Source organism: Talpa europaea (assembly GCF_964194135.1).
Source record: "Talpa europaea genome assembly, chromosome: 10".
NCBI lineage: Eukaryota > Metazoa > Chordata > Mammalia > Eulipotyphla > Talpidae > Talpa > Talpa europaea.
In genome coordinates, this window is record NC_140077.1 from 75,276,186 (window position 1) to 75,303,676 (window position 27,491).

At 53.2% G+C, this 27,491-nt stretch overlaps 2 protein-coding genes across 5 annotated transcripts in view; one reads left to right on the top strand and one right to left on the bottom strand.

Moving 5' to 3' along the window:
* Positions 1-1,366: 1,366 nt before the first annotated feature.
* On the top strand, positions 1,367-10,103 carry SYT2 (synaptotagmin 2). The gene is made up of 8 exons (XM_084245035.1): positions 1,367-1,659; positions 2,844-3,010; positions 4,271-4,390; positions 4,862-5,029; positions 5,401-5,568; positions 6,848-6,965; positions 7,813-7,946; positions 9,813-10,103. The coding sequence occupies exons 1-8, from the start codon at positions 1,482-1,484 to the stop codon at positions 10,017-10,019; spliced, it is 1,260 nt and encodes a 419-aa protein (XP_084101161.1). The 5' UTR covers positions 1,367-1,481; the 3' UTR covers positions 10,020-10,103.
* A 14,412-nt stretch (positions 10,104-24,515) lies between these two features.
* PPP1R12B (protein phosphatase 1 regulatory subunit 12B) overlaps positions 24,516-27,491 on the bottom strand; it is a gene marked incomplete at both ends in the record, with an annotated part of 173,196 nt that continues 170,220 nt past the window's right edge. For all 4 annotated transcript variants that reach the window (XM_084246413.1, XM_084246412.1, XM_084246409.1 and 1 more), the window contains one exon: positions 24,516-24,602. In XM_084246413.1, the coding sequence (XP_084102539.1) occupies positions 24,516-24,602 (87 nt within the window). The remainder of the gene's footprint in view (positions 24,603-27,491) is intronic.

Consider the following 27,491-nt stretch of genomic DNA (forward strand, 5'->3'; position numbering starts at 1 on the left):
GAAAATTCTTGAGCTGCTTGTATCCTTCTCTATGTTATTTCCTCTTGTTAATAAAACAAACAGAAATTGTCCTTAAGAAAAGCTGATGCTCTGGCGATGGGCTGGCAGCGCTCACTATTGTTATGAACAAATACCGCCTGGTGCCCACTGTGTGCTTGGCACTGGGGGACGGGGGAGACCGATGCCAACCCAGGTCTGTCCTATGGGACTCTTGGAGGGGTCATGTACCCCCACTTTGAGAAGCAGAAATGCCTCTGTGGAGAGGAAAGGGTTGGGGGAGCAGAGTTTGAGAACATTGCTTTAAGTGAAGACTTAGCACAGTGATGTTTTTGCTAGCAAAAAATTGAAACCATCTAAATGTCTAATAATGGGATAGTTAAATATATTACTGCCATTAGTGGGGTATTATTTAGCTATCTAATAATAAAGGGATTTTTTTAATGTTAAACAAAAAAAGTTTATGGTATAATTTCATGTTTAAAAAAACAGAACACCAAAAGGTGGATTGTATGGGCTCAGAAAAAAATATTGTCATAAGGTGCCCCCAACACTGGCCTGAGTTATCTCTGGATGGTAGAACGATGGGGAATTTCTCTCGCAATCTCTCTTCCCACCCCCAAATTTTCTACAATAACCTTGGATTGCTTTTGTTATTAATGGATACAAGTTGTTTGATTTAGGAGAGCTGATGTGTGGCGTATTGAGGGCGCTGGGCTGGGGGTGACCCCAGCATAAGGGCAGAAATTCTACACTGAGGACTGGGGGAAAAGGGACTCGGCTGTAGACCTGGGGCGCCTCTTCCTAGAGGAAAGATCGAAACAAACCCTGACTTGGGGAGGAGGGCTGGTAAAGAAAGAGAAGAAGGTATAGGAGACGCCTTAAGGAGCCAGGGGAGGAGCTGGAGGCAGTGAGAAGAGAGCAGGCTGGAGTAGTAAGGGGCAGGCAGAGAATGTAGGCAGAGCAGTGTTCTGGAAGTTAAGGAGCAGAGAGACTTGAGAAAGTGTCCTAACTGGGAAAACCTAGAGTTGTGTGGTCAGTTGAATTTAAATGAGATGCATGAAAGAAATTGAGTTTATAGGCTCTGGAGTCAGGCCAACAGGTTCAAAACTGATTTGCAAAGTGACCTGGGCAAACCTCTAAACCTGCTTCTGCATTTGTAACAATGGAATAATAATCATACATGAGGCTATTGCTTGGAATAAATGAGATCAGTTATTGGAACTAATATTTCATTGGAAATAATGAGATCAGTCACGAAGAATACTTTGCACAGTGCCTGACCATGTGTACTAACGTAATGATGGCTGTTACTGTTTTCCTTTAACCACAGTTGTTAATGTTATGTTAATATTTTAATAATAAATGGGTTACTATAAATAGTCTTTAGCTTTTTTCCTCTGCTATTTGGGCAGAGTTTTCTGCACTTGGACTTCCGAGGTGTTCACCCCTTTCTCTCATCTGCAGCCAAGCCCTCTGCCACCATGAGGAACATCTTCAAGAGGAACCAGGAGCCCATTATGGCTCCTGCCAGCACCACTGCCACCATGCCCGTCGGGCCCGTAGACAACTCCACGGAGAGTGGGGGTGGTGGGGAGAGCAAGGAGGACATGTTTGCTCAACTGAAGGAGAAATTCTTCAATGAGATCAACAAGATCCCCTGTGAGTGTCCCTGGTGGCCGGGAGGGTGGGGTGTGGTCAGAGTCAGAGAAGGGCCTGGGGTGGCAGAGCAGGTGAGAGGAAAGGAATGGCACCCCTGGGAGGTGCGCCCCAGAGCTTTCCTAATGCCTGGATTTCAGGATGGATTGTTTGGGGACCCTTTTCAGGAATGGGCAGGGGAATGTGGTCCAGCACTAATGAAGGGAACGGGGGAGTTACATGCCTTGATTTCCAGGGGAAAGTTGGAAAACTTGGAAAACTGTCAAAAGATGATGAAAAATTATGAAGCAGAATCCAACATCATGTTTTCCACTCACACTTTGACCGAACTTATTTTGGAAGATAGGCAATAAAATCTCCCACTGCTTTCTGAATCCCTGGTGAAGACGCCCAGTCTAAGGGGGGATCCTCAGCAAGTGGTGGTTATTCAGGACCACGGAGAGCATCCAGGCCCATCACCAAACCCTTGCTTTATGCCACGTCCAGACTTCTAAAGCCTTGAGGAGCTTGGCCTTCCTGGCTCTGGGTCAGCCCTGTCAAGACTCGGCAAGGAGCGTGGTCACAGGGCTCTTCCTGCACAGCTGGATCTGATAAGATCCGTCCCATCCTCTCCACAGTGGTTCTCCATAGATCAAACTGGTTGTTATTTTTTTTTATGCATACAAGAGCTGGGTTGTAGGCCAGAGGTGTGGGGGGTGAGAATATTCACCAGAGACAGAGTGGGGAGCAGAACAGGCGGATCAACTGAAATACACTGCTGAGGGGAGCAGCAGGTGAGACAGGAGAGGTCTGCTGTGCCCTGTGGGTCACCTCCCTGGCCAGAGATTGAATTCATGCCACAGTGGCTGCAGATAGCTCCATAGTGTTGAAACTTAACCCCTTGTGCCACCAGGGAGGCCCCAAACTTGTCAGTTTTAATAGAGTAAAACTGATGTTTGCCTTTATATACACCTGGCTGCTATCTCTCACTTAGCAGGCTGTATCCACGAGGCAATAGGCCACGAAAAGCACAAGTATTCATGAAAAAGCATTATGCATGCAAACCACTCATGGGTATATGGTTAAAAAATTGTGGGACGTGGACATGAAGGGAGTCATAGTCATGGCCCTTTTTTTGCTCAAGTTGTGGGGTCAGGTGCTGCAGGGCTCAGCACTGCTGACTCCAGGGGTCTTCTCTGTGTGGGCAGTGCCACCCTGGGCGCTGATCGCCATCGCTGTGGTCGCTGGCCTCCTGATCCTGACCTGCTGCTTCTGCATCTGCAAGAAGTGCTGTTGCAAGAAGAAGAAGAACAAGAAGGAGAAGGGCAAAGGCATGAAGAATGCCATGAACATGAAGGACATGAAAGGGGGTCAGGTAGGACAGCACGGGGGTGGGAGGAGCTGAGAGGGGTGCACCCGGGCCTTCCTGGGCTGAAAGGAGAAAGGTGAGGCAAAGGCTTCTGTTCTATGGCCAGATTGGCTTCCCTCCTTAAAACTCCACATGGCCCTCCATGTTGGCCACATCTCTAGCCTAGTAGCATCTCCCCACCAGCTATGGGGAAGTGGGGCTTACCCATGTGTGAGCAAGGATTCACTCTTGAAAAGACAGGGGGAAAGAATCTATCAACTTCCATAGAGGCTGCTGGGACAAAGTGCTGGGAACAGAGACTCCCATCCACTAGAAAGACATCATTTGAGTGGCCTTGGGTTTTTCTGCCAGAAGGACTGAAGAACTATTTTTCATCGGCTGCATCTAACTGGGGGTGGGGTGGGGAATCAAATGAGAAAGAATGTTCCTGAAGCACCGGGGCCAAGAGGAGTTCATCTCTGGTTACATAATACTTTATCTACCCTTGTCCTTGGGGTTGGTCAGTCTGGATAAGGGCCCCATACACCCAACTTGCTCCTTTTAAGTTTGCCGAAGCCCTTGTGCTCCGCCTTTCCCCACATTTGTTCTGGGAGCAACCGGGAAAATCTCTTGCTCAAGGAATCAATATGGATGGAAGGAAGGGCCTGGTCTTAAGTTAGCCAGGGCTGAAAGTGGCCTTTGAGAGTGTGTGCATGTGTGCGCATGTATGTGGTTCCAGAGGAGCCCTAGTGTGTGTGTGGGAGGGCAGGGGTAGAGCCCATCTGAGTACAGCCCATCCTGAGTAGAGCCCATCCTGAGTAGAGCCCATTGGGTAGAGCCCATCTTGGTCTCACACAAGGGTTGGAATTCAGGGCTGGTTTGAGTGGCAGGACTCTCTTACATAATTTTCTTCCTTCTCTTCCCACCTCTGTGGACTCACCTGCTCCTGAATACCTGGACTGCACCCCTGGTACGTCTTGCCCAGGGTGGGTGTGGAAGTACTGGGGAGGGGCTAACAAGGGAAGCACCCCACCCCCAGCCTCAGGAAGCTGCGGGCAGGTAGCTGGTGCTGACCGCAGAGTGATACAACCTGGAAAGAGGAACCGTCTCTTCCTCACGCAGGACTGAGGATCTGGGGGTGCCGTCTGGGGCTCTCACAGGCTGTACCCTAGTCAGTGCCACAGCCCCTGCCCCAGGCCCCACCCCGCTACCTGTTGCCCTGCACCAAGCCAGGGGCTTCTCTTGTGGCCCCTTTTAACTAGTTCCTCATTTCCCAGGCTCCCACAGGATGATGACGACGCAGAGACAGGCCTGACGGAGGGGGAAGGTGAAGGTGAGGAGGAGAAAGAGCCCGAGAACCTGGGCAAACTGCAGTTTTCCCTGGATTACGACTTTCAGGCCAACCAGGTGTGTGGGGCTGGGCTGTGGGGCCCAATGGAGAACAGGGGGAGGGCTGGGAGTGGGTGGAAATAGCTGAGAGATGGAAAGGATAGAAACCCCCAGAAACCCCCACCCCCACCCCCCACCCCCCAGCCAGACACCTGTGGGCATTGCTCCCTCCTACAGCGTGAGCAGGTCAGAAAGCCCAGGACATGTGCTCTGCGCGTCGACTCTGGCCTGGCCGCCAGCCTGCTCTAGTGAGGCTCCCTGAGCCTGGCTGGTTCTGCCATGGACCTGCCCACCAACCTTGGGCAGACCAACTGCCCCCCTAACTTCCATTTCCCCGTGTCATTCCGTTTCGTGGAGGTGGAGACCAACCTCCCTCTGTAGCACCAACCTGCCCCCCACCTCCCAGCTGCCCTCCAGGGGGGTGCTGGGTCTGGGGTCTGGGATTGGCACAGCCCCAAAACTCAGATCCCTGCCTTGTTCTCTCCACAGCTCACCGTGGGCGTTCTGCAGGCCGCGGAACTGCCTGCCCTGGACATGGGCGGCACCTCAGACCCTTATGTCAAAGTCTTCCTCCTTCCAGACAAGAAGAAGAAATATGAGACCAAAGTCCATCGGAAGACACTGAACCCCGCTTTCAATGAAACGTTTACCTTCAAGGTGAGGCGCGCTGGAAGGATGCTGCCTGACCCCAGCCCAGCCCACCTGCACCCTGCAGACCTCCCCAGGCCTGGTCAGCTTGGATATGTCCCCCATACACCCAAGTTTCTCCTTCTGAGTTTACAGAAGCCCTGTGTGCTTCCCCTCCCCACAGCTGTTCTGGGAGTGGCTGGGAGAAAACCCTTGCCCGGAACCAGCTCAGTCTGGAACAGCACCAGGCGGGACCTAGGGTCAGACCCTCCCAGCCTCCCCATGCTCTGCCCTCTCTCTGCCCCCAGAGACTCCTCCTGGGTGGGTCCTGCAGCCCAGGGCCCTGCCCACAGCATCCCCTCTCTGATCGGACACTCTCTGACCCTGCCGCTGTCCTGCAGGTGCCATACCAGGAGCTGGGGGGCAAGACCCTGGTGATGGCCATCTATGACTTTGATCGCTTCTCCAAACATGACATCATCGGAGAGGTGAAGGTGCCCATGAACACCGTGGACCTCGGGCAGCCCATCGAGGAGTGGCGAGACCTGCAGGGCGGGGAGAAGGAAGAGGTGAGGTGGAGACCAGGCTGCCAGCTGCTCTCGGGCTGTGGTCTTCCGGCCCCTAGGAGGGGGTGGCTGGGGCAGATCCCTGCTCCCCACTTCTGGCTGCGTGACACTGGGCACACGGCGACTTTCATCTTTCTGCCTGAGTTCTTGTTCGTCCCTCTACAGTGAGGATTAGCCATGCATGTGTAGTATGTGGCGTCTGGGGGGTGTCTGGCATCTGGCAGATGCTCAAATGAAGGAGAATGCGATTGGAGTTGTTATTCCTCAGCCTACTCCCAAGTCAGGGCCAGTGATTTATGACTCTGCCTCAGTTTACCCACAAGGGAAGCACATATTTGCTCTAAAGGAGTCTCAGCACGTGGACTTGTCCTCCCAGCACCTGCCACAGCATTTACTCACGGACCAGATGCTTACAGGGCACTGGCCTTGTACCGATAGGCCCATTTTAGCCCCTGTGTCTCCCAAGCATCAGTCACGTCTCAGCCAAGGCCCTGTGGTGTGGGTGCCGGGTTGGGCCCGAGGGACGAGAGAAGATGCTTCAGACACCCTGCCCTCCTCGGGACTCAGGCTGGCCGGGGCCTGGGAAGGTGGCCGCCTTGGCCAAAGCAGTCTGGCCCCGGGAAGCCTCACTCAGGTCTGGCGAGAGAACTTTGGAGTCAGGAACTCTGGTTTTCACCCTGTGGCCCGCACTGCTAAAGTGTCTTGAACCTGAGTATCTCATTGGTCACAAAGAGTCTTGCCCTGTCTTCATGGAAGAGTTGCAGTGACAGTGACATAAGAAAAGGCACACAGAGCACTTTGCAAACACAAATCGCTTGCCCCTGGGTGGATGATGGAGTGAGCTGGGGGCTGCCTAGGCCGGGGAGGGCTCCCCCGAATCTGTCTCCAGGGCCCTTAGAAATGACCCCGCGGCCCAATGCCCACTCTCCCACTCTCCTTCCCCCTCCCTGCCCCTCCACCTGGGTCGGAGCCTTCCCACAGCTGCCAGATCCTCCCAGGATCACCCACCTCCCACCCGAGCCTGTCCTCTGTGCCCCTCACCGACCAGCCTCCTAAGGTCACAGCTCCTCGGTGCCAGCCAGTCGCCGTCAGGGGCTTTGGTGCACTGCACCAGGAGGCCCAAGTCAAGTGCCAGACAACCTCATCCATCACAGAGTGGGGACTGGGGACGGAGGGAGGTGGGGACATGCCACTGCCTTGCTGGTCTCAACAAGGGAGGGTCAGACTTGCTAGAGGCAGCGGGACCACAGAGATGACCCCAACCCCCACCTCCCCCTGACAGCCAGAGAAGCTGGGCGACATCTGCACGTCACTGCGCTATGTGCCCACGGCCGGGAAGCTCACCGTGTGCATCCTGGAGGCCAAGAACCTCAAGAAGATGGACGTGGGCGGCCTTTCAGGTATGTGCAGGGCTTCTGGCTGCCAGTGGGTGGCACCAGCGAGCCAGTCAGAGCCCAAAGCCCTCAGTGCAACGTCCTGGCCACTGTTCTGGCCAGGAGCACTTGGGAGCCTCTGAGTTGCTGTGGGTCTGGCTTTCCAGCCCCCACCCATGCTTTCTCCAGGGGCCCCTGCACCGGCTCCGAGCTGCCTTCCCTGTGCTCTCCTGCCGTGCCCCGTGGGCCATGGAAGACAGGATCAGAGAAGTCCCAACCCCTGGATGAGTTGGTGCCTCAGGATTTTGATACTTCTGAGAGTGGGCAGGACTTGGCCCAGAGCCTGTTCTGTGCATGGCCAGAAGCCAGGACACCTCTCCGGGAGAGGCTGGGGTGCTTGGGGTTGGACTGGCCCACAGTCCAGGGTGCTGGTGGGCAGGCGGCATCCTGCCTCTGCCTACCCAGAGCCCCAGCTCTGTCACTCAGCTGCTGTGTGACCTTGGACAGGTTGTTTCCATCCTCTGGGCCTCACTTTCTCATCTGCAGGGTCAGGAGGGCTGGGATGGTTTGGGGTAGCTGATGTGTACTGAGCCTCTAGCATTGTCCTACTGCATCCAAGCAGCTCGACCTCTCACCGAGGCCTCACTAGGGCTTCAGAATGACCTGATGTAATTTTCCAGGCAGTCACAACCGATCCGCCAGAGGTGGTCCTGGGGGGTAGGTGGAAGCTTTTGCCCCCTCTACCCTCCCGCCCGATCAAGATGCTCACTCTGATGTCTGAGGTCAGGCTTGCTAAGGGCCTGGGCTCGGCAGTGCTCTGGTGGGGGGATGGCAGAAGCTAAGGGGGGCTCTCGGTTGGGGTTCTCTCGCTCAGACCCCTACGTGAAGATCCACCTGATGCAGAACGGCAAGCGGCTCAAGAAGAAGAAGACGACGGTGAAGAAGAAGACCCTGAACCCGTACTTTAATGAGTCCTTCAGCTTTGAGATCCCCTTCGAGCAGATTCAGGTGCTCGGCCCTTGGGGGCTCTGGCAGAGGGGGATGGGGGGAGGCAAACATAAGTGGGGCCTAAGGAGAGGTGTTCCACAAAGGTCACAGAAACCCCTGAGGGTTGGGGAGCTCTGACTCTAGCTGTGTTTCCCTGGGACCACCTTCCTGGGGGCTTCTTCCAGAGCTTTCCCCTTTTCTGAGGAGATGAGCATGAACTATGCAGAGAATTCTATTTTGAGATAGGTGTTGTGCGCACGCGCCTGGGAGGTTGGACCTGCTGAGGAGGTGGAGAGGCCTCTCCCTCCTGCATCTTGACCATCCTCGTTCCCCCTTCTGCTGCCCCTAGATCTGCTCCCACCCACCCCTGGGGCCCCCTCCTTTCTCCTCTTTTCCCTCCATCCTTCCCTTCTCTACTCCCTCCTCCTCCCCTACCACCTCCCCTACCATTGATTAAGTGCTGGAGGTGCCACCACACTGGGCACGAGCGGGATCTGAACAAAGCAGACAGGACACCTCCCTGGGCCTCTGGCCTTGCGGAGCGGTGGCTTCTCTTGCATCTTCATTTCTCCGTCCCTTGTCCTCACTGTCCCCCAGGAGGGTGGGGGACAGGAGTGTGGAGAGAGGCCTCAGAGGTGGCGCTGTCATCGTGATGGTCTCCAGGGACCAGCAGGCGACAGGTGAGGTGCTGAGAACTTACACAGACATGAAGCATCCCGGCCTGGGCTTCTCCAGCTTGACAGACCTCCCCCAGCCCAACTGGCTTGTTTAGATTCTGTTTTCAACAAATGTCCCCACCAGCCGCCAAGGCAGATGCCCGGCCCTTTCCGTTCTCAAACAGTCTTTGCTGAGCGTTTCCCAAGTGGCAGGCACTTGCTAGGTGCTAGAGAAACAAATGTGCAGCAGCTGGTCTTTGCTGTCAAGGAATCACAGTCGGGAGGGGGCAGTACAGGATCCGGGGGTGGTGGTGGGGAGGCTGGTTGAGCTTGCATGGCTGGGACTAGGGCAGGTGAGGCGCGGATTGTCCCGATTCTCTCTCCCGAGCTCCTCCCAAGTCCGGCCCCGCCTCCCCTGCCACCACAGCCGCCTGGGTTCAGGTGTCCAGCATCCACCCTCCCAGGCCACAGGGCCTCCAGCTGGGTTCTCCCTTCTGGCCTGGTCTCCTCCAGTGATCTCGCACCTTCCTGCCAGGTTGTTTTTCCCAAATACCCCCCACAGGGCCCCCTGCTGTGTGCCTGAACAGTAAGGTACAAACTCCTCAGCTGCCCCCAGCCTACCTCGGCTGACCCCATATCCTGCCTCATCTCTTCACACTTTACCTTAACACTCTGAGCTTCTGTGGCACACACCTAGGTGTGCTCTCCGGGCCTCTACTCTGGCTAATCTTCTCTCCCAGAATCCTCTTCTCTCTTTTCTCCATCTGAAGAAATCCTTAGCTTTCCCCTTCAGTGGCTGTGCCACCTCCTCTGTGAAGCCTTTCCTGATTGACTGAGCAGGGCTGTGATCTCTGGGTTCCCACTGCACCTTGCGCTTCCCTCTCTAGCATAACCTCTGTCACTCTGTGTCAGTTTCTCAGCATGTGTTTGCCACTCTTGGTAGAGGGACAACCCACCTACTCGCTCTCCCTCACCAACCCCAGCACTCAGCCTGTGCTGGAGCCTAGTGCCCCCTCAGCCAATGCCAATGGGTAGAAACGATTCCTTCCAGCAGGTGTGGCCTCTGCCTCCACGTTCCGTCTTAGTTGGAGTCAGAGAAAGCAAGGAACCCCAGGGGACCTTTCCTTCCTCGTCTTTGGAAGTAGAGTTTGACCTTCATCTTGGGAAGAAGTTCGATCACGGGGCCCCCCATCTTCACTTGCCGCCTCCCTCCCTCCTTGTCCCCCCACAGAAAGTCCAGGTGGTGGTCACCGTGCTGGACTATGACAAGCTGGGCAAGAACGAGGCCATCGGCAAGATCTTTGTGGGCAGCAACGCCACAGGCACGGAGCTGCGGCACTGGTCTGACATGCTGGCCAACCCCCGGAGGCCCATCGCGCAGTGGCACTCGCTCAAGCCCGAGGAGGAGGTGGACGCGCTGCTCGGCAAGAACAAGTAGGCGGCGGCAGCGGCGGCTGGGACCCGCACCCTCACGGACACTGATGAGATCCAGAGCTATCAATACCTCAGTTATGCAACCTTAGAGGTTTTCTTTTCCATTCGTTTGTGGTCGTGTCCTTGTTTTTCCTTCCTTTTCTCTTTTTAAAGACCAATGTCCCTCTGATGGCTGTGTGAGGAGAGTCCCCTAAAAGTTAGAGAGAAGCCTGGCTCTATTCATCGCCCGGGAGCTGGCCTTACTGCATGCCCTGTCACGTTTTCCCGCTCACTTCTCAAAGCTTCACTTAGCCTCACCCTGAGTGAGGCCCTCCTTTGGCAGAAATTCTCAGCACTTCCTGTTTTTGAGTGTTCTGGACCAACAAAATGGCAGCACTTCCTATTTCCTGACAGGGAAGGCAACACAGTGGCCACTGGTGTGTGAGTGAGTGAGTGTGTGTGTGTGTGTGTGTGTGTGTGTGTGTGTGTACATCTCTCTGTATTCCTGGGATGAGCCATGGAAGTTGTAAGGGAAGAGAAGGTTCTTTGGGGACCCTAGAAGCCCACTGGCTAGGTGGAGATCTTCTGTCAGCTTGTGGAGAGCACAGAATCCTGGTCAGGGACCAGAAGCTCATGTATTCCTTGTGGGTGGCTATCTGAAAGGCAAGATGCTGAGAATGGACTTTTCCAGAACTAGGACCAAATCCCTGATGCTATCATAGACTTCCTCCTGTTTGGTTTCTCCACAAATGTGATTTCTAGGACATTTGTGGCAATGAACTATTTGCTTAGATCCGGTCAGACTCTGACAGGGATTGTCAGTTCCAGGACCTCATTGACAATTAATATCCAATGATGAAAAAATAAAAGTTCTATTACCCAGAAAAACCAAAATCAACCCCCCTGGATCATGGCCTCCTTCCAAAGCACAGTTGCTTTCTCCCTTTCCAGAATGTACGCAGAGTGGTGCGGCCTGTCACAGCTGCCGCTCCTCGTGCTTTCGCTTCTGTGTTCTCCTTTAAGTGACGCAACACTGTCTGAAGACGTCCTATCTGTATAGAGCCAGAGAACTTCAAGGGGAAGGTTCAAATGTTCTTAGTTCCCATGAGTTCCAGGGAAGAAGGGCGTGTGGGGGAGGGACGGCGACAGCAGAGATTTCCCAGGGTGAGCTAGATGGGAGCATGGTGATCCCCCCAGCTCCCACTCCTCTGCTCTGTATGCTGGGTGGTTTAGGGGTAGCTGGCATGGCCCGGGGAGACCCCATCCTACCATTCATTAGGGAGGCTTCTCTCTATGAATTCCAAGAAGCAGGGTATCCATTCCACATGGGTGATGGAGGAAATACTGCCAGGGTTTCTAACCCTCGCCCAGAAATTCCCTATTCACCTTTTGTCTCCAGCACTGATAAAAAGCCATATAAATGTTGGTCAAGTTTGCACTGAGTCCCCTTCCAAACCTTGGCCTGAACAAGAGCAAACCCCCACACGGCCAGAGGCCAGAACCCCGCACTTTGGCCCCTCTCGCCCATCTTCCAGCCTCTCTCTTCATCTGTGGAGCCCTCAGGCCCTTGCCTTTCTTCAGAATACTCACAAGTACTCATGGCTTGCCCAGAAGGCTAGGATCTCTCTCTCTCTCTCAGCAAAATGGCAGCACTTCCTGCCCTGCCCCACTGGGCCATCTCAGCATCCTGTTGGCACCTGAGACACATGAACGGTTTGGGGAGAATCAGCGCAGAGTGTCTTTTTATTTTATTAAAAGAAAGGAGAGACTTTTTTGTTCTTATCTTGGCATTTTTTTTTGGTTGGAGCAACAGCCTGGGAGGCGGGGCTCAGCCCTGCCTGGCTCACGGAGACCCTCTCCTTCCTGCTAGTGGCTCTTGGTGCATGGGAAGTTATTTTTTTTACTGGACAGTGTGTGTGTGTGTGTGTGTCCGTGTGTGTCCGTGTGTGTCCTTGATGATGAGAATGTAGGGCTTGGGCAAGGATTGTGGGCTTTGGTCCTTGGGGCCCGAGTCATCATGGGAGATGGCCGCAGGACAGTAGGGGGCCTTCAGGATCTGGGCGACTGCAGAGTAGGATACCTTGGTGTGGACATCAGAAGCTGCTGGGCTCCTCTCCCATCCCCAGAGCTGTGGAATTTGGTGCTTTCTCAGGGTCTCTCCCCACACGCATTCTCCTCACCACGTCATGGGAGCTCCCCCGTCAATCTCATTGCATATCCTGCACTCTCGCCCTTCCCCATCCCGTATTCTTTTCTGCCCATAAACCTCAGTCACCCCTCCCCGAGTCCCAGTTTGCACTCCCCTGATAGGAAGGGAAGGGAAAGGCAAGCACCTTTGGTATTTGGGTGTCCAGGGGTCTGGAGACGGGGCTGGATTTTCCTGCTCTTGGCCCACCTCCAGCGAGCAGCCCTGGGGTTGAGGCCAGGCTGCTGAGGCTGTTGTCTCTCAGCATCAACGTGGAGCCAAGAAGAGGCCTGCGCTCCCTCCCCAGGCCCCGGCTGGTCCTGGGACTCTCAGATAAGCAGAGGGTGTTCACCGGGGTCCACAGACGAGGCGGGGGCGCACATGTGCGCTTGCATGTCTTCCACGCCTGAAACTGGCTGTTACCCAAACCACAGAGCATCATTCCAAACCCTCACTGCCATGTGGCTTTATTTCTGGGGCTGTTAGAGTGCTGGGGTGCAGGCCCTGAGTAGAAAGTTAGGGTGTCTGACTGGTGAAGGATTCTGAAGCCTCTGGGCCTTCACTCCCAGAGTCTAATCCAGAGAGAAAAGTAGGACAGAGCTGGTTTTCTGATAGAGGGACCGAAACGATGGAAACCCGAACCCGATCCCACCCCAAATGGGGATCAGTCCAGAAAGCTGTCTTCTCCTTTCTCCTTGAATAATCGCCCCCGAAGGGAAACGAACACTGCCAGAGCCATGGGCAAATGTTTAGACTTTGGAAGTGGAGGCTGAGCCTGGGGCAGCCCCGGACAGCAGTGAGCAGTGCTGGTGCTGCGAGAGGGGCCTGCGATCCCCTGCTGGGGGCTGGGCCCAGCCTCAGAGCCTGATCTTGTTTCTCCCCAGGACACCTAACATTGTGTGGGGTCCTGCAGAAGCAGTTTGGGGTGGTTTTGCTGGCCTAGGGCTCCAGCGAGAGGAGCCGTGCTGCTGCAGTCCTCTGGGTAAACCTGCTCCTTGTCACTGCCCCCCTGGGGCCGGGGACTGAGGGACTCCATGTTCCCCTAAAGTCCTAGGTTAATTCTTGGTCTCACCCAACCTTTTGTAGAGCGAGCTGGTCCCTGAGTGTGTCTCTCCCCCAAAGGCAGGAAGAGGGTGAGCCAGGAACTGCCCTCCTGCCCTGCCCTGTCTCTCCCTGCTCCTTCCCACCCCAGGCTGGTGGGGACCCTGTCTCAGAGCCCCGAGTAGCCAGACGGGAGGGGTCCCAAGAGTCTGGTGGTCCAGGGCCCTGTGACACGCTTGCTGGATTTGGCAAATAGAAACCCTGGACGCGGTTAAATTTGAATTTCAGATAGACGACAAATAAATTTCAAGCGGGGCCGAGCAGCAGCGGGACATACGAGAAGCGATCTCGTGTTTATCCGAAATTCAAGTTTAACTGGGGGCCGCCTTCTGTCTGGCAGGGCTCCCGGTGACCACTTGTCTCCTCTCCCCTCAGTCCCAGGGGGCCAGGGACGGGTCACCAAGGATTTTACTTAACCTGTCTTTTGAGATGCAATATTACGAAGGGGACACTGTGACTTGAAGACACATGAATATATTTTATTTTTTAAGCGACAACAAGAATCTTCTGAAGCCATTTGAGCCTCATCTGCCCTCCATGTGCGTTTAGTTATATATAAAAGATGGTAGTTATCTATACACATATGAACCGAATCTTGTTTAATCAAGATGCATGTCTATAACTTTCTGTAAATAGCCGCATGGCAATGCTGAGAGCCCCCAGCCCCCCATTTTACACAACTTATTGAGGCTGCTCCTTCAATTTTATGTCTTGTAAAGTCTTTGTCCCCCAGCCCCACCCTTGCCTCACCCCATCGGCCGTCCTGGTGGGGGTCAGTGTCTGGCTCTGGCACCTGGAAATGCTGGAGGACCCGGGACTCCGGCGCCCGAGGCCTGCCTGCCTGCTCACTTCCGTCTGCAGAGCCACCCCTCGGGGCGCCGCGCCCCGGGTCCGCCTGGCGTCTGGTGTTCCGGTAACTTCTGTGTCCTGTGTGTGTGTGATGTGCCCCTTCTTCCCACTGTTTGAATTAACTGAAAAGCCATAAAGGGGGCCTCCTGCCGGAGACTGCCCTCCGCTCCTCCCAGGAGTCCCCCATGTCCCTCTGACTGGCTCCCCACAGAACACTTGTGAAGGGCTCACGTGTCACCCCTCCTGCCCCCTCAGTCCTGTGTCATGAGGGTGGGTGGTAGCCAGGGCTTCTGTGGGGTCTCAGACGACGTCCCCGGCTGGCCCTGTCCACGCTGGCGCCCTCTGCCCAGCTTGACAGTCCAGCTCTGTCTCCACCCCTGAGTGTGGACTCTGTCATGGCGAACACTCTTCCTGGGGACCTGGAAGCAGCCAGTCAGCAGCTCAATCTGTCAACAGGTTCTGTTACTGCCTGGGGTGGTGAATGAGTGTCTGTCACCTGGGGTGAGAGACCTAGCCCTGCCCATTTAACACTGAGGGGTCGGGCTCGCTGGATGGCAATGAGGAGGGCCTCTGGGGGCTTCCCTGTTCCCCCTGCAGTCCTGCAGAGAGCAGCCCAAGCGAGAGGCGGCCGAGGGCTGCCAGGGTCCTGGGAGAAGGCTGGTTAGGCCTGGCTGTGAGGACTCGCTCAGTGAAGGGACACTCCCCACAGGCCCTCCTGTTGGCTCCCCAGAGCGGCCCCAGCCCAGGGTGCCCAAGGGGCAGACAGGTGGATAGAGGGGCCCGGGCAGCATGCTGAGCCAGAGAGACGAGTAGCTCCCAGGCCGTGGCCCTGGCCTGATGAAGGCAGACAGCACATGGGGTAACCCTGGCCTTCGGCATGGCGACAAGCCGTGAGCGTGAGGAAGGAGACGCGGCATGAGGAGGATCAGGCAGGGTGGGTTAGACCTGGCCAGGGAGGCAAGGTGGGCCTGCCCTTTACAAATGCGCTTGTGAGCACATAAATATCTGGCAATCTTTGCGCCAGGAACACGAAGAGGGTGGGGAAAACAGAGGAAAGGCGCATCTCAATTCTTAGCTCTCGTGGGGCCAGCCCACTCACCACACCCACGGCAGACAGAAACGGAGGGGAGAGAGCTGGGAGGGGCTGTGTGTGAGGTGGAGCAACTGCAGCCAGCCCTTGTGGCCAGCGGGGCCCAGGAGGTCCCTTTTCAGAGAATCCTGACTGTTGTGCCCTGGCTTCCCCCATCTAAGGACTTGATTTACTGCTTTCTGAAATCCCTGAATCTGAACCCTTCGAAACCGGGGCCGGGCCAACCCTGCCCCAGGTCACCCCTGCAGCGGCCGCACCAGGAACCCTGGTCTTGGTCTTCACAGGAAGGACACGCATAGAGCCCTGCCCCCTCCCTGCTTGGCAATGCTCCACCCCCCTCATGTGGACTCTGTTGTTCTTGTCTGATCTCGTCAAACTGTTATTTTGTAATGAGCTGCGTCTCCTTATTAAAGAAATGAGCTGAAAGAAACCTGGGGGTGGGGGGTGTCTTAGTTGTTTTTGCTGGTCTAGGGGAGGGGCAGGCAGGGTCTCCCATGAAGGTCAGCATGGTGGGTGAGGTGGGGAGAGGGTCTGAGGCCCTGGCCTCCAGGCCAGGCTCTTCCTAAGGCAGATGGCAACTGGGGCCTGAGCCACACACCCTTCTGGGGAAGCTAGACTGGGGCCCTGTGTGTGGGGTGGAGGCTGGGCACCCATCCTGGGAGGCAGTGGTGTGGGGAACATGATCTGGGGGGCTGGCTGTCGGGCCTGGATTCCCTTCCCATGGAGCTGGGCGTGGATGGGCAGCCTGAGCCCAGTGATGGGGAGGCTCAGCTTGGGAGTGGGAGTGAGATTTCTACCAAGTCCTCCATGGCCCCATGGCCAAGAACGTCACGTCTGCCTCCTGAGGCAAAGATGTCAGGGACCTAGGCCAGGACATCCTTTTTAAGGCAAGAAAGCAGGGCTTCTTGCCCCCCAAGCTTAGGAAGGATTAAACTTATTCAGTTCCCACTTGATCTGTCGACCTGCCTCTTCCTGGTGAACAGGCAAGGCACCACCATTTTGTGAGTTGACACCAAGTGGCCTGGCCCCTGGCAGGCTGGGAGCTTCCAGCCATGTTTGAGGTCAGCCCTTCTATGGGGTCAGGTAGGTGGAAGCCTCAGAGCTCAGGCCAAACAGGGCGGGGAGAATCAGGCAGAACCAGGACATCTATGTGGTCTACAGCTCTGGCTGGAGCAGGGCCAGCCAGGTGCTGCCCAAGGCCAGGGCAGGAGCCTGCACAGTGCAAGGTCCAGGGCCTTCTTGGCTGAGGAGCTCCCAACAGTGCAGCAAGCTCTCTGGGCGCTGGATCTGTTGGCCGCCGGGTTGTACTGTCCCCCCCTGCAGGCCTCTCTGTGGCCAGTGGGGTTCCAGACCTGACACTTGCAGTCTGGGAGCCCCTCATCTCAGGCATCCTCTCAGCCTGTTTTGGGCGCCAGGACAGGTCTGAACTCTTCAAACATGACATCATGTGTGTTTGTTCTGCTGCTGCTGCTGCTGCTGAGCTGCAGGCAGCTGGTGAGAGCAGGGAAAAAGAATCTTCCCTCCCTGGACCCAGGCGGAGTCAGTGAGGGGACTTCCTCTTGGTGAGACCCAGGACTGAGCAAAGCCAGAGGCAGGACTTGCTGGAGGAGAAACCAGACCCTCCCTCGTTGAGTGATTTTCCTCCTGGCACTGCTCCTGGGTGCTGGATCTGTTGGCCACCAGGTTGCACTGTCGGCCTCTCCATGGCCAGTGGGGGTCCAGACCTGATGCTTGCAGTCTGGGAGCCCCTCATCTCAGACATCCTCTCAGCCTGTTTAGTTTGCAGCTGCAGAGGTGCTTGGGTTCCCCTGAATGAACAGTGGGGGCTGATGTAGGTAGCAGGGGCCCCGTGAGTGCCTCTAGCACCCCAGTGGCCTGCAGCAGCCCGGTAGCACCCCTGAAGCGGGCCAGACCTTGTATTGACCTGCTCTCGGTCTTCAAAGGAACCACCTGATCCGGGCCACCTGATCTAGGCCTCTCCTAAGCCTCTGATGTGGGCTTCTCCTTGACCCGATTCTGGAGGCCCTGCTCTAGGTGATGGTGACTCTCTGTGGCAGTCCCGGGGAAGAGGCAGGAGGAGGCCCTAGTGGCAAAGATGATGGTCTAAGACTCATGGGATCTACAGCCGTCGTCTCCTAAACTGTGGAGACACAGTCACAAATTTAAAACACAGTTTTATTTACTCATTTATAAATACTGTTGTGTTTACAGGCATCATATAGATGTGAATATTATTATCCCCAAACTTTCAAACACAGGATACTTAACAATACTACATAATAACAACTGGGAAAACAAAACCATTCATCTCAGGGTTGAAAGGCCACTCAAAATTGCATAAAAATACATTCAGTTCACAAAGCAAGTCTGGCTTCCCCATCCTAAACCCCATCCCACCCCAGGTGTATGTACAAAGGACCGAGTTAATCCACACAACCCTGCTGGAAAGCAGTTGCATCTGGTGTGCTCCGGTGTGGAGGTCACAGAGTGAGGGTGGCGGGTGAGGAGACATGAAGCGCCATCCCTAACCTGGGAGAGGCCTGGAGACACCAGGGTGGTTGGTTTTTTGGGAAAAAAATTTTTTTAGTATTTTTATTCATTTTCTCACATCGTTGTTAATTTCTGGACAGCATTTGATCTCTCCCCTCAGATGTAGTCCCCACAGTTCTTCCACCACCACAGCACCAGGCATCCATCACCACAGTCCCTTGTGCTCTCCCCTCCACCAAGGTGGTTCTTACAAGCTCTTCTCAGTCCTTCTGTTCAAGGTCAAGGAGGAGGGAATGGAGGAGAGCCAGAAAGCCAAAGCCTGAGTCTGAATCAGTCTTCCCTCAGAGAGGAATCCAAGGGGAAAACAGCCTCCTTTCTTCTTTAGGGAGATGAGGGACCGACTTGGGGTGCCAGCCGGGTGGTGGGCCCATCCTTTTAAAAGTTGAAGGGACACTGACTAGAAAAGGGGGCCTTTTCGATTGCTGCAGTCTCCCAGAGCTCTCCCAACCCTGCAGCCTGCCTCCGGCTCTTCTGTGCTGAGGCCTGTCCTCTGCCCTCTCCTTACCTGCCTCTTCACAGGAGAATGTGCATCATCAGCAGGTCAGAGACATGAGGAGCAGCACTCAGTCCCTCGGGTCTGGTTGTGAGGACACTAGCGGCTCCCTCCCTCCTCAGTCCTCCTCTCCAGCAAGACAGCAAAGGGCAGAGTGCCATCCCGGGCCGGGCCGCATGGCCTCACCGAGCAGGCTTTTCCTGAGACACACTGTGTCTCAGGCTGAAGCGGGCAAAGTTCTCATGACGCAGACTGAGTAAACAGACATGGCCACCCGCGGCCTCCCTGGCAGTGCTGTGGAGAGCGGGCAGGCCCACCAGCCACTCGCCTCTGGGAGCCCATTCGCCCAGCAGAGAGCACGGCAACTGACAGGGTGGGGTGGGGGGCCTGGGAGGCTGGCATGTGAAGTCCTCCAGGAGTCTCAGCCGATACATGGAAAACCTCCTCTCTAAGGCACCATCCCCTCCAAGTGAGAAAAGGGAGGAATAAAGAATGTGGAGGGAAATGAAAAGAGAGGAATGGGCAACAGTATGTTTGTTCTGGAAGGACATCAGAACATCCTGATGTCACCTTCAAGGGCCACCCAAGAAAAAGTTTGCTGGCAGCAGTAGAGAAGAATCTGGAGAAGTAAGAGAAAGTATCACTCTGGCAAACTCACAGTCTGAAATGATAAACAGATGAATTGGAGAATGGCTCAGAGAGGAGCCCTTTGGGGGACTGGAAGGGAGTGAGGAAAGCAAAGGATAGGGAGGAACAGGAGAGAACACTCGGGTAAAATTGGTTAATCAAGAATATGCCAGACTTCATTTTGAGAGCTCCGTGTGAGCAAGTGTGCTTGGGGGTCAGGCAGGTTAGAAGAGTCATCCCCAGTGGCTAAGCCTTTTAGGTACGGTCAGAACATTCATTAACGGTGCATCCTTAAACATGCCCACTTATTTACCGTGCAGCCTGAGGGCTTCTGGGACACGGGAGTGTAAGTCATTTCTGGGTTCAATTTTGACCCTCAACCACAACCCTCAGAGATGTGAACACATCTTTACCTACAGCTGCCGGCTGGTCAAGGGCCTCTCTGTGGTTTTTCTCAGCCCCCAGAGACCACCTCGCTCCCCGGTAGCCGGGACAGTGACAGTTCCTGGCAGCAATGAAGTTGATCTATTTTCCAATCTAATCAGAACACCAGCGATCAATAGCAGCCCTTGATAAGGTCTATGGCTCCCCAGTAGTGTCAATACCCATTAGGGAAGCTGATTAAATCTCCGCTCTGCTGGAGGCAGAGGCGGGCGAGACAGCCTACACTTCCTCCCTGTGCAGTGGGACTCTCCCTCCCAGTGCCCGCCTCCATTCTGCTCCATCCAGAGCCCTGACCTGCCTTCTTCTCCACAGCACACAGGCTCCCTCTACTTCCAGGGCCACAGCCCTTTCATTCCACGCACACCTGACCTGCAGGAGTCTCGCGAGAGCCCAGTGCTGTTCTATGCGGCACTGCCATGGACTTGGGGTTTCTAAGTCTGCATGGGTAAGTCCTCTGCAGGCCTGCTTTATAGGAAAGACCATCCTGAACAGCACTGGAACCTACTATTCTGATAGTCCAGAATCCAGAGGAAGAGCTCAGTGGAACTAAAGGTTGAGGTTTTACTTGAGGAACCTTCTCTTGCTGCTTTTAGACTATGAGCCGGCTGGTACTAAGCAGAAATGCAATTAGTCTGCTGTGTGGATGGCAAGAGCCACACAGACCACATTTGAGAAGGCTGAGGAAAGGCAGTTGAAGAAACCTATGAAGCTGCAGCTCTATTTCCTATTAGAACAATTTGTCCAAAGGCTGCCTGCAACAAATTGCTTTCTATCCATTTCCCTACGAGCTCCAATTTCCACCTCTGCAGGTTTTAATATTCTTACCAAGCCATTAGGAGAGAAAGCAATTGCAACACCATTCAATTACCCTCAATATTGAATTCACTCTCCAGTAAGGATGAGAAGTCAACCTTGACACGCTGATGTTAAACAGTTTGAATCCAGAAGAAAACAGAATATTTGAAGTTAGAGCAAAAATTCAGAGTTTAAGAAATGTCCTGATCTTCCTAGGAATTGCAGATCTAAATCACTTTAAGCCAAAAGGGATTTGTAAGAATTATCCAGTCCCACCTCACTTCACAGACAGGGCAGGTGACTTTCCCAAGGTCACAGAGCTAATAAGGATAAGAGACAGTCCTGGGACCTAGATGTTCTAACTTCGAGGGCCTTATCCTCTCAAGCTGCCTTATTCTGCCATGAAAGCTATCTTGTTTACTGGGTCAGAGGGAATACATGTCCTCTGAGGGGTCAAAATCTGCCTTAAAAATCAATAGGGGGACCAACGTCTACAGTTATAATTGGACCTGGGTCTGGGCAGGGACCTCCATGACTGAGCTGGGTACAGTGCGGACATAGACAATGGGCCTGGTAATGGCCGAGGGAAGGCCCCCAGGGCCCACGTGTTGTTACCTCGTTGTTAATTTTGGACAGAACCAGAGGCTCACCTAGGGGGTGGGATTAAGAATCCCCCCTTCTTATTGGTGTAGGTACTGAATCCTTTAGGCTTTCCTTTTTGGGGTACAATGCAGCCAGGCAGCTGAATAGCTGCCCGAGCTTTCGTCCTCTCATTGTGCTTTTCCTACTCTGTCTGGCCTCCTCCCCAGGAATGCCGATGCTGGTGGGGCCTTCTCCCAAGTCAGTAGCCCACACTGGGCTAGAGAACCAGACACTGACCAAGTGCACGGCTTTGAGGGCTTCATCTGTTTTCATCTCTGGCTCAATTAAAAGCCCGCTAGAGAAACAACAGTTCACACAGATTTTGTGGGATTCACATGTAGCTAACTAGTGGGATTTCAGCCTCCCTGCAGCCTGAGTAGAATTGCTAATAAGCATGTTTTGCTTAGGCTGAGGGAAGTGGGTGAAGTGATCCAAAACAGAGATCTGCAGTCACTGTACCAGTAGCCTCGGAGAGCAGTAAATCCATCTGGGTCTCGAACACAGGGTGGGAGATGGAGAAAACAGGGAAAGCCCGGAACTCATCCTGCAGTTGGAGAAAAGACAGGTAGTTCTAGAAATACCAGATGAGACTGTCCACTAGAGAGTTCCGTGTCCCAAGCACACCCAGGCAATTCTGTTCGGTGGGTTCTCTAAGGACCTGAGATTCGCTCAGCCCTGCGGCACTGGTGACGGGGTGGGGGTGACAGATTCTCATGCCCAGAGCAATCTGGAAAAGGATGCCCTTGAAAGACAAATAGGCAAAGAAGCAAAACTTCAGCCAGAGAATCTCTGAAATGGCCAGATCATTAGTCCCAAAGGTGTGGCTTGGTTTTGGAAAATATCAAACTAATGAGAACAGAGGGTGTAAAGTTGAACCGAGAACCCCCACTTTCCCTTTCTGGTATTTCATGTGAAGACTGTGAAGTGATACACCCGAGCCCAATATCACTGGCCAGCCCTGCAGCGATTCATCGGCTGGGCTGGGGGTGGGGGTGAGGACTGAGGGCTGTGGTCCCTGAAGAGCCCAGCAGCAGGCAGCAGCCAGGAGAGACCTGCCCAGCTCAGCGCCAGCGTCACGGCGGCTGTCAGGCCCTGCAACCACCGCCTCCTGGACTCATCAGGACGGCTGAGAAGAAAGAGTATTTTATCTGGAAAGAGACCAGAATTCAGAGTTGATCTGTCTGATAAGATTAATTGCAGAAGAGGGAGTGCATGAAATTACCTCGGATGGCTTATACTTTCATGAGTTCTTGGCCATGGGACCCAGTATTCCTGAGATTGAAAAGCTTGTAAATGTCTCATCACAAGGAAAACTTTTTGGCAAGAAAAGGCATAATTACCATGAAAGGGCTGTGAGAGGCAGCGTGGGTATAACATCAGTCCAAGAGCTCTGAGACCCCGTCCCACCCTTGTGAAAGGTACACACAGAGCTGAGAGAACTCTCTGGAAACCCTTTACTTAGTCTAATGGGAGAAGGTCAAGATTTTTTCCTAATAATCCAAATTCCTTTCTCTGAGAAAGAGGTAGCATCTCCCCACCCCAGTCACCAATACCCAGGATGCGCCAGGAGAGCCAGCATCTTGTGATGCTCTTACCTCTCCCAAGAATGAAGGGATGCTTGTGGGGAGAGGGAGATGAAACATCTTACTACACTCATATGTTCCCACGGCGATCCAAAACCCGAAATAATGATTCTCCAGTAGCTTCTCTATCAAAAATGGCTGGAAATAGAGAACTTTGTACATTCTAAAAATGGGATTTTTGCCAGAGGAGACATTTCCCACTCTGGAGTTGGGATCTTGAATTATAGTTTCTGATTTAAAGAGCATGTGATGTTTCAGAAGGCCTTGTAGAAAGAACTACACTGTCATTTTCTGCAAAGAAAAAAATGGACAGAGGTAGTTTATGTTAAGAGAATGGACAGCACCAAACACTGAATGTCATTGGGAACCCTAAAAAAATGAAGATTTAAGTGACCGACACACTTGTAATAAGCCAACCAAGGAATACGACTTCTATAAAAAGAAGAAACCTTTAGTATTAATATTGGATAATCATCAAGAACTAATTAATGGTTTAATTTTGCACAGGACTAATGGAGCAATGTGTCCAGGCCTAGGCATGTATTTTAAGGTTTTTTTGTCTCTAAGCTGTGATGGCAGGAAGTGTCCCGCAGGAGAGGCAGCTTGGAGGACTAGCTGACGTGAGCCAGCAGCCAGACTAGGGCCATCACTGACTCATGTATCTGAGGCCGTCACAGGAAAGGGCACAACTGGACCGTGGGAGAATCACAGGCAAACCCAGCTCTTAGCAGGAAAATCTTTCAGGTTCTCTTAGCCTCTGAGCTGCGCAGGCCCCCGCAGTACCTGATCACAGACCAAAGCCAGGAGGGAGGTTGGAGTGGGTGGGTGTCCCTGTGACACACGGCAGGAAAACGGCAATTTACCTCGTCACTCTCAGATGCTGTGACTCTCATCAATGGGTTGAAGTATCTCATCCCCTTAAGTCCTCTATTAAGAAGTCATTTCTCCCGATGGCTTCTAAAAGCAAGTCTCTCCCCTGACTCTAACCACCAGAAATAATTAAATCCAGCATGTTCTCACAGTCCAGTGGACTTTGCCTTTGCCACATGGGTGGGGGGTGCACTCGGCTGTCCTGCTTACACCATGTTTCTCACCCGCGCCCACTCCCTGTCCATATCCCATCACCTACCCGCCCACCTCACCTGCCTCCCTGTGTGGACTCTGCTTCTCATGAGGAGCAGGTGCCAGAGAGGAGAGAGGAAAATGAGGCCAAAGGAGGTGCCACAGACGGGCTGTTTAAAGCCGCGACTTCTCAATAAGGAAAGTGAGCTGGGGGGGCAACATGAGAAAGATGGCAACTGCGCTGTCACAGCCTTGCTTCCAGGGGGCAGGCAGTGGTGCTGCCACAAGACGATGTTCTAGTCTCCAGAGGCCCCAGGGAGAGAGAGTTACCACAACAGCCAAAGACAATGAAGTCAGGTGCCCTGTTCTAGTCCTTGAAGCATGGGGTGAAATGGGTGGAGGAAAGGAAAAGGATAGAAAGGAAAGGAACAAATGAGAGAGAGGGCGAGGCATGAGGAACAGGGGGTAAGACTAGTGGGGGATGTCACTGGTTGTTGCTAGAACAAACGTCACCACCAGAAGTTACAGAAAAGTCAGCTCCTGAGAGGGGAAGACAGGCAGAGACCCTCAACGCAGAGTCGCTGTCACCTTGGAATCAAACAGAAACAGCCCCAGAGGCTGTCGATGATTATTCCAACACTCCTGCTTCTCCTAGCATTCCAGACAGGATCCTGGAGTGGCCACCATAAGACTCATCTGTGTCAGAGGACACTGGGTCAGGGAAAGGCTGTGGGGTACGGGTTTGGGTCGAGGCCTCACATGTTTGGACCAAATCCAATGTAGACAAGTAGCTGACCAGCAGGAAGTTGGGGGGCCACAGCTGACCCTGGTGTACTCCCGGAGGCCTTCTCCAGATGGCTCAAAATGGCTCAAATTATCACAATCATGCTTCAATTAAAACTGTCATAAAACTCAGGGGGCGGGAGGAACAGGGCATTGAGAGGGCAGAGGAAATGTACAGTGCAGATGGACTGGAGGAGGGGCAGAGAGAAGAGCCCTTCCACCAAAATATTCACTTCTTTTGGTTGGAAGGCAATGGCTGGAAAAGTGGGGTGGGGCCAGCAAGGGCCGTCCTTCCCCTCCTAAATCCGGGGCCTAGTCTACTTGGAGAGTTTGCTGATGACTCGGATGAGGGCACCATTTTCATCTTTCAGCCTCTGGTTGTCGGATTTCAGTTCTGTTAACACCTGTGGGGACAGAGAGAGGGTGTGTGAGAGCACCATCGCCAATTCTGCCCTCCCGCCCGAGGCAGCAGTGAGCGGGGTTCCCGAGACAGCATGTGGACGCGAGCCACTGCTACCCCCCTCTCCCTGAGATAGAAGCCCCTGAATCTTCCTATTTCCTATGTTAGTGACATTATTATTTAGGAAAAGCATCGCTCCTCCAACTTTTGATGTAGCATCGTTAGCAATAACGCAACGTCTCTATGCAGGCTGCAGGTTCCGCACGGTAGATGCTTCCATTCTGCTGAATAGGTAACTACCCTTGAACTCACCTCTAGTCTAGAGAAATTGGGAAGAATGTCAAAGTGGACGAGTGAGGACACAGAGAAGAAATTCAGAGCGATTTGGTGGGGGCGGGGTGATCACTAAGAGTTAAAGGGAGAGTTATAGCTCAGGGGTGGGGCAGAACTCAGTTTCACACAAGAAGATTTCTTTTCTTTTTCTTTTTTTTTTTTTTAATTTTCTAGAGGCATGTCTTATTTATTTATTTATTATTTGTTTGTTTGTTTTGGTTTTTATACATGCACTGGGTACAGTCAGAAGCGCGGGAGGGTGAAAGAATTCACCAGAGCCAGAGCGGGGAGCAGAGCAGGCAGAAGGACGGAAGTACACTGCTGAGGGGAGCAGCGGGCAGCAGGAGAGGTCTGCGCGCCATGTGGGACCCTCCTCCGGTGGCTGGGGAGCAGCCGGGGATCGAACCGGCGCCGCAGAGGCCACGGGCAGCTTCGCAACCCAGCGCTCAACCGCTGCGCCACCGGGGAGGCCCCAACACACAAGAAGATTTAAATTCCTTCTCCTGGGGCCTGTGACAGAATTGGCCAACATGCTTGACAGTTGGGCTCCATGTCTCAGCTCCACCACTAAGCCCGGAGCTTGTGGATTCAGCACCACAGAGCTGTGAGGCACAGTGAACCACGGGGATAGATTCCATTCTCCCTCCAAGCTCCCCATTGATAGTTTCTGCGGGATACCAGGAGACCTTATCGGCAGCTTTAGGGGATGGTGGTAAGTAGGTACTTCGCAGGGGGGAGATTCATTTCTATCAGTTCTGTCATCTTGGAACACTGCGCAGTGTTGCCCAACTTGCAAAACAAAGGGAAAGATTAGCCCCACACCTGGCAAGGGCTTCTGAGTCTCAGTGTGACCAGGTATGCTGACAGGCATGGAAAATCCTGGTGGGGCCCCAAATAGGGTACAGTTTACATGTGGGCCCTGCCGGGAGCAAGAGAGACATAGGCCAGGGGGTAGATACATCTTCACCGTAAAGGCTTAAAAGTCTACACCCACATCTATTCCGTGCATCTAGATGTCCTTTGATTAATTATTCAAACTCACAGGACCCCTGTGGGGGTGATACCCCTCAGTAAAGGGGACACCGGGTTCAGGTGTAAGTGAGGCCTATTCAGGTCAAGTTCCGGCTCTGCTCTTAACCATTGAGGGGATCTAATTGTACCTTGAAAAATATAAAATTTTTGTTTCATCCATCTCAAGGAAGATGTAGGTTAAATTTTACAAATACATACGTAGATATGTGTAATCACAGATGTGTAAAAATGTGTACCAAAGGAACAAAAGAAAACCTCATGGAACACCTGTACTGTGGAGATGCCGCACTGAAGGCTCGCCCTCCCTTGGCCTCACTCACACCTCATGAGTCGGAGACACAGTCATCCTTCTGTCCAGAAATAAGGAAAGAACTCTGTAGGCAGTTTGGGGTGCCCAGAAATTAAATGGAAAAGCTACATGCCTGACTCCAAAGCTCACTCTTTCATTATCGAGGTGGCTGGGGATGAAACAAGACCCTAGGAGTCCAGAAGCTGGAGTTCCAGCACTGTCACGGTCATGAGCAATCTGTATTGCTGTAGGCAAACTACTTCGCTTTACATTTTTATACCCAAGGAAGAAGAATCCTTTCTAGGTCTCATTCAGCAGGGTCTCTGGGGCCCACAGGAGGTGACAGGTATTGACACCCATCATGGGCTTTGTGATGCCAAGTACTCCTGCTCCCACTGAGTGCCTACTTGTTTTTAAAATAATTCTAGGATAATCTACATGCTTATTAAGAAGATTTTAATCCATAAAATACCAAAATAAAGTTTCAGTTCTTTGACACTGCCTCTCCCACCTCCAACCCAGTCACTGCGGTTCTGGCTGCCCCTTCCTGCTTCAGTCCCTGCAGCCTTGAGAACCAAGTGCTTAGCAATCATTTCAGGTAGATTTTCAGAAAAATCCACCTCCATGGCACCACAATGCTGCCACCACCTTTCCACTTGCTCCCCAATACCCCAACCTGGGGCCTGTGGCCTAGGCACCAGAGACTCTGAAAGCTGTATTTCCACAACAGGCATCCCCAGGTGGGAAAAAGCTATAGAAGGCAATGAATTGCATTTCACTGCTAGCAGCTCATGAAATCAACTGAACTGCCCTTTCAAAAAAAGTACAAACAACTCATTGAGCCTTGATGATTTATTTCCACATTAAGAACTCAATTCTTTGGGAAAAAAAAATTGGACAAGGCAATTTCCCAGCTGCAACATGCTACAATCAACATCTTAAGGGAGTGTCAAAAGTACAAGAAGTGGAATGTAGAAATCAAGGAGGGGAAAGCCTCATAAACTTGACTCTCATAAGAGAGGAGGAAATGAACAGTGTTATCTGATATTCACTTGGCGTTAGAGAATAACATAAATAAGAACATGTGAATGCTCTGGGTAAGTCTGGAGATCTAACAAAGCTTTACCATTTCAATTCTCTGGACCTCAGCTTTCTTAATTCCTGGATTTTCAGTTTAGCACAGTCTGAGGCACCTTGGCTACATAAACTTAAGTACATCTTTCCTTGAGTGTTGCTTCT

Coding starts and splice junctions, on each gene's coding strand:
- SYT2 (XM_084245035.1), top strand. CDS start 1,482: ATGAGGAACATCTTCAAGAGGAACCAGGAGCCCATTATGGCTCCTGCC. Junction 1,660..2,843: donor TGAGATCAACAAGATCCCCT/GTGAGTGTCCCT, acceptor CTGTGTGGGCAG/TGCCACCCTGGGCGCTGATC. Junction 5,569..6,847: donor AGGGCGGGGAGAAGGAAGAG/GTGAGGTGGAGA, acceptor TCCCCCTGACAG/CCAGAGAAGCTGGGCGACAT.